General features: G+C 40.6%; 2 protein-coding genes across 2 annotated transcripts; one reads left to right on the forward strand and one right to left on the reverse strand.

The window, feature by feature from the left end:
- Window positions 1–605: 605 nt before the first annotated feature.
- Window positions 606–1,432, forward strand: LOC131893469 (uncharacterized). Its single transcript, XM_059243504.1, has 3 exons — window positions 606–787; window positions 942–1,035; window positions 1,095–1,432. The coding sequence occupies exons 1-3, from the start codon at window positions 782–784 to the stop codon at window positions 1,415–1,417; spliced, it is 423 nt and encodes a 140-aa protein (XP_059099487.1). The 5' UTR covers window positions 606–781; the 3' UTR covers window positions 1,418–1,432.
- Window positions 1,433–1,464: 32 nt separating this feature from the next.
- LOC131893468 (baeyer-Villiger monooxygenase-like) lies at window positions 1,465–3,692 on the reverse strand. Its single transcript, XM_059243503.1, has 7 exons — window positions 3,184–3,692; window positions 2,884–3,115; window positions 2,636–2,820; window positions 2,519–2,582; window positions 2,233–2,455; window positions 1,935–2,165; window positions 1,465–1,839 (listed from the first exon to the last, which is right to left on the reverse strand). Exons 1-7 carry the CDS (start codon window positions 3,564–3,566, stop codon window positions 1,508–1,510), a joined length of 1,650 nt encoding a protein of 549 aa, XP_059099486.1. The 5' UTR covers window positions 3,567–3,692; the 3' UTR covers window positions 1,465–1,507.
- Window positions 3,693–6,483: the final 2,791 nt, after the last annotated feature.

The raw sequence follows: 6,483 nt of genomic DNA on the forward strand, positions 1-6,483 counted from the left end.
CCTTTTTGTCTTGTCTCAAGAGCTCGTTTACTCCATTTTTGAGACAAATTGGCAAAAAGAATATATCCTCACGGTCCTGCTTCATTTACGGCAAAATCAAAGCTAAGGCCTTTCCCAAATATGTTGAAACTCGGGTTGAATTACAAGAAACTTGGGGAACGATGCTAATCCGTAAAACATGCAAAGATGGACCAGCTCCTCGTCTTGATTGTATTTGTTTTCACTTTCAGATATAAAAAAGGTGCAAGGCAAAGGAAAAATTGCCATATTGATCGGTGTCGAAGGTGGCCACATGATCAACTCCAACTTGGCCATTTTAAGGCAGATGTACGGAATGGGAGTGCGATACATGACCCTAACCCATAGTTGCTACACCCCTTGGTAAGAATCGTTGATTCAAGTGAACACAGTAGATACATGTTGTCGAATCCTTTCTCAGGGCTGACGCATTCATAAGCGACATAATCTCACCCGAAACGAAGCACGATGATAAATACGATGGGCCATCTCCAATGGAGTTTCATTCTTTGGCAAGGCACGTATTCATTCGTCTCACAATGGACTCCTCTCTTGGAAATATTTGGTTATTGAATTGGATATGCTGAATGATTTCAGAAAGTTGTCCTGGAAATGAATCGACTTGGAATGATGGTTGACCTGTCACATATATCAGCTGGATACGGATGCCCTTAAAATCTCGAGAGCACCCGTGTTTTTCTCTCATTTCTCGGCTTTTTCAGTTTTTCCACACAGAAGAAATGTGAATGACCAGGTTCTAAAGATGTTGGTATGTTAAGGGGCAAAATGATCAAACGTAATGGCCAATTTAAACTATTAAACTTGCTTGGCCATAAGCAATTGAATTGAATAAGTTAGGTTACTGTAAATGAATTAATCAAGGCATTTACGTCAACTATGTTCTTATATTCTCACAATCACAGGAAGCCAACAACGGAGTGCTGATGATCAACTTTTGGAACAATGTTGTCCGATGCTCCAAGGACTATAAAAATGCCACCATCGACGATGTTATTGGTGACAAATTTAGGATAGGATTGGACAGCCATAGCTAATCTTAGGTACGTACATTACAGAGGATTTCAACTACGTGAAAGATCTCATCGGTGTTGACCATTTGGGCATGGGAGCCGATTACGATGGCGTCCCCATAGTTCCTAAGGGATTGGAGGACGTGTCGAAGTACCCGGATCTCTTGGAAAAGCTCGTACGAGATCACAATTGGTCCCGAGAAGACATCAAGAAAATCACAGGAGCAAACATTTTGCGCGTCATGAAAGACGTGGAGAAAGTGGCTGAAGAGCTGGAAGCCACCAAAGCCAACGACGATACCCTCGATTATTGCCGTATCGTTGGCTCAGATAATTGCCTAATTGCCAGTGCAAAGGCAAAGTCATGAAGGACGTTACACTTTCTAAATTGATGGAAGAACCAATGAATGGGAAATAAAAATATATCATCTGTTTATTAGAATATCGCTCTGTCATAATCATTCAAATTCATAGTCAGTCCTATCGCAGGAGTAAGTTCGAAACCAATAAGTGATGAGATCCTTGGGCCAAAGTGTCCAGTTAACGCCCTTAGCATTCTGATACCAAGCCACACAACCAGATCCAAAGACGCGGTTCTTCATGTTCTTGTCCAACCAGGCCACAAAGCCGTCATGAACGGACTTCTTCACGGTCATGGATTTACGACCACTGGATTGTAGCTTCCTTACGCAATCGAGGATGTAATTCACTTGACATTCGATCATGAAAATGATCGAGCTATGGCCTAATCCCGTACCCGGGCCCAAAAGGATGAACGAGTTTGGAAATCCTGAAATTGACATTGTAGGATATTCAGGATGATTACACCTTTGCATATCTAGAGGACAATGAGGTTGCTACTAATATTGAACAAAATCAACTTACCGGGATGGGAAATGCCCAAGTAAGCCCGTGGACAATCACCCCAAACCTCGGATAGGATTTGACCACCTTTGCCAATGCCATGGAAAGCTCTGCTACTTTGAAGGACGTCGAATCCGGTGGCGAGGATGATCACATCCAAGTCGATATTCTTGCCATTTGAGGTGGCAATTCCATTCTCGTTGAAGCAGTCAATACGATCTTGAATCAAATGCACGTGAGGCTGGTTGAAAGCTGAAAAGAGGAGCAATTTTGAGCCTACTGAGTTTGATAGACTAATTGGAAAGGGTTATTCACCCACTTTGAATATAGTCATCCGAGGGAGTGACTCTCTTGCAACCCAAAGGATAATTGGGGATGAGGGCAGTTTTCAGAAGCACTTCATCGTCCTCGTTCTCCTCCCGAATATTTTGGCGCATTCCCCGAGCCACAAAGTTTTCAACCAGATGTCGAATTGGACTGGATATTGTGAATACCCCGTGGAAAATCACCTCATTCGTCAAGAACAATATATCTCGATAGAGCTGCAAAAAACTCGAGAGTAACTATCCGACTGGAATTTCGAGTCCTTGGAGAGAGATCATTACCCGGAGAAGAAACGGGAAGGTAACAAAGCAGTTCTTAATCCAATCCCAATGCGCAAAATTCATCCTGGAAAAGGTAGAATGAAAAACAAAGAAGAAGATCAACAAGACAACAATTACCGAGCAGGCACCCAAGACGCAGTTCTTTGAAACACGTAGAGTTCTTTGACTTTGCCGGCAATATTGGCCACGGCTTGAACGCCGGACGCCCCGGTTCCAATCACACCCACTCGTTTTCCGCTGAGTTCCACTGACTTGTCCCATTCCGCCGTGTGAAAAATGGGCTTTTGGAACGCTTCTTGATTCTAAATTGTAATGTTCTTAGAAAAAGATACTCGAACAACGAGTCGTAAAAAAGGAATCCGTACTTTGAAATGAGGCTTGGATGGCGTATGCAAGGCTCCTACGGCCGAAATGAATATATTCGCTTGGTATTCCTTCCCTTCCTTGGTGCGAACCAACCATTTTTTTTCATCTTCTTGCCAAATTGTTTCGCTCACAACGGTTTTGAAATGGATATGAGGCCGCAATTGGAACTCTTCCACGAAGCGGTTCAAATAGTTCCAAATCTCCTCGCCTTCACTGTAAGCCTTGGACCACCTTGAAAGAAAACCATCTCATATTTATCGCTATGATGTATCAATTATTCAATTCTTCATATGTCGTACTTGGCGTTTAGGAAGTATGAAAAACTGTAGAAATGTGAAAAAATATCACAAGCCACGCCCGGATAAATGTTCAAGAACCATGTGCCACCAATATCAGGGTTCTTTTCGAGCAGGATAAAGTCCTCCACGCCCACTTCTTTGAATTTGCGTGCCATGCCTAGTCCTGCAACACCTGCCCCAACAATGACCACCTTCAATTGGTCGGGATTTTTGATGGGCGACTCCAAAACGGCCCAAGAACGGATCATGTAGTACACAGATAAGCCAGAAATCACCAGAGAAGACCAAGATGTGGGCCATTGAGAGGTCAAAATAAAGGCAAGGATCAACCATGGAGAAGTGATCATTTGCCAAATCCATTGCCGGGTCAGTGATGGCGACATGGTGGCCGACCTTGGGGTGAAATGAACAATGGCGATTGGTGATCAAAGGTCGTTGGGATGATTGATTAACTCAGTAGTATGTTGAGCTTGGTAGCTACTACTCGTATGCTGTGTACATGCCGCAAGAATACGAGGTTGTTTAAAATACACTTGCCAGTGAACAGGAGGTTGCAGGAGGAACATTTTGCTGTGTTCTCTTGAAGAGTGACGTCATAGTTTTGCCCGTCAAACGTTGAGGGGGATTACGGTTTTTTTCTTGGATAACTTCCTTGACTCTGAGCCTTTTTAAGACAACATACGAGTACAAATTGATTTGTGTTGATGGTAGCTGAGACAGTGTGGAAACATGGGTAGTAGAAATATATAACTACAACGCATTTATTGCCGGTTTCCTTACCGCTACTGGCAATGACAACCCTATAAGAACAGACCTAGCAGTTAATAAAAAAGGTCAATTATCAAAATCACCTTTTAAATTCATATGATATGTGATCGACGACTCGAATTAAGCTTGACGAATCTGGCAAACCCTCAAATAAAAGGTTCATGATGAAATTGATCAAATAAGCCCTATTATGACTTGGAAGATGCTTCCAGATCAACAACATCTGCGTACGTTCTATGAATATTAGAGGGAAGCAAATTCAACAATGAAGGAGCCCGAGAAAGAAGAGAAGTGGACTTCATACTTCGAACTAGCCGTTATTCTCGGGAGCTTGAAGGTGCTCTCAAATCGCACGTTAAGCATCTGCAGTCGCTACACTTGACCATGAACAACCATATAAAACTCGTAAAATGGTAAGTTATAGATAGAGACATATATAAAGAGGCAAAAATGACGATCATTTCAGTGCTTTAGGACGGAAACTATCTAAAGAAAATATGTTCATTTACTCAGCCCTTTGGTCTGGCAATGAATTAGTACACGGAACTTTATCATTATTTAAAGACGAACCTCCATAATTACAACGCTTGTTGGAATACCTGGAAATATGGATTGTACAACTGCTTAAGATCGAGCTTTTTATGTGGAAAACAGATCAATGAACGATAGCTTAAGATAAGGCAAGAAAACAGATATTTGTAGGAGGTTAGCTCACAAAAACAAAGAAAGCGCACTGATCTGCACAACTTGCATTGCATGAAACGTCCTTAAAACCTTCAATCATATTTCCAGGTATTTGACGACTGACTACAGCACTTAATAGATAACATAACTGCCTTGTTTTTTGCCATTACATTGCTTTGCAACGAATAAAGAAAAAAGAATCAACAATGCAGATGCTGGAAGGGATCCAATTCATGATGGCTTTGCGAATATTTTCATAATACTTGCAAAATAAAAAGTAAAGATAAAATCCTGAATGAATCAGATATTGCCCGTCTTGTCTTGTCCTGACCTCTTGCAACTCCTTTGGATCTAAGGATATACACATCATAGATAAATGATTAGATGTATCATGAAGGGTAATTGCACATAAAATGCCAAGCTCCTAAAATATGGGAAAGACTGAGGCTGACTGCAAACAAGAACTTCTCCAATCGCTTGAGTTCTTCTTGCTACAGAGCATGTTGTGTTTTGCCAATGGCGAATTGAAAGCTGAACAAGTTTGTGCTTGATTACCCCGGCCAATATAAGCGACCAATTACCAACAAATGAAAACCACAACTAAGCCGAAATCGCTCTTCTTTAATTCAAGGTTTGAAAAATGAATAAAGGAGTCTATGATCTTTTAGAAAAAAACGAATGAAAAAAGGTTTTGCTCCAAATCTTGTGAGGACATTGCCAAAAAATCGGAAAAACGTTAAACGAAAAAAAATGAGATTATCATAACAAATTTGACGAAACCAATATAAGCGAATGAAGTAACCGTCTGATGCATAGAGCTTTCAATTCGACTTGGCTCTTATAATGAAAACACATATCGAACTTGAAGAATGATTCATTCAAGTTACTCTAATTGTTAGGACAAATTACCAGGATAAGGGAATGTTGAAAGCATGAACAAGCATGGTCTGTAATCATAAACAGAGTTAATGAAGTAAGAAAACATATCAAGTCAACATTGACAAATTACTTGATTCAAAGTCCTCGCTTTAGCCCTTGCTTGTACCTTGACTGCGCGGCAAATCATAAAATCGAATTTTTTTTTGGTGCATTCCGTGAATCGCGTGTTTTTTTTGCAGTTGCAGCCTCGCACTCAAACCACTTGTCCAATTAATACCTGTGTCTATTTACTTGAATACATTTGCATACACTGATATGATCGGTTTCGAAGCGACGAGATGTTGTAAAATTTATTGCATCGGTGCATTTTACGAGGACGTCTTGCGGATTGAATCAAAATATTGGAAGCAAGCTAGGAACGAGATAAAACTTGATCAAGCTTTTTCCCTCGATCGGTGCTTTCATATCGGTATAGTTGGGTGCTGAGGTTTGAATTAATAACCGTGACTAAAATTAAATGTGGGCAATAATATATCATTGGCAGACAATTCCATTTCTCAAGGGTAACTCAACGAGCCCTGTTTTCCTGATTACTCGGAAGAAGGCTTTATCGCCAAGTGCTATAGGAAATTAAAAACGTTCTAAACATGCCTAACTGAACTTAAAGCTTGGTAATAAGAGCCATAAAAAATGATTGGGTGTCAATAAAGATATTGAAGTGAAACTTCATTCGCCTCCACTTTAACAGCAAATGTCATGGCACCCTAAAAACCACAATAGGCTATCCACTCCAAGCCATATTCCCATATCTGTCACATATATTACAATACTCAAAGGCCTACATAACTGAATGTAATTAAAAATATTGCCTTCAAAATTTGGATACTCATGTTATTGATAGTCAAGAGGCAGGATTACTCTACGAAGGCCTTCTAGTAGTGTGTCCATTTTCTGAGTTACGTAATGAAG

This window comes from Tigriopus californicus, chromosome 2 (assembly GCF_007210705.1).
Source record: "Tigriopus californicus strain San Diego chromosome 2, Tcal_SD_v2.1, whole genome shotgun sequence".
In the NCBI taxonomy this organism is placed as follows: domain Eukaryota; kingdom Metazoa; phylum Arthropoda; class Copepoda; order Harpacticoida; family Harpacticidae; genus Tigriopus; species Tigriopus californicus.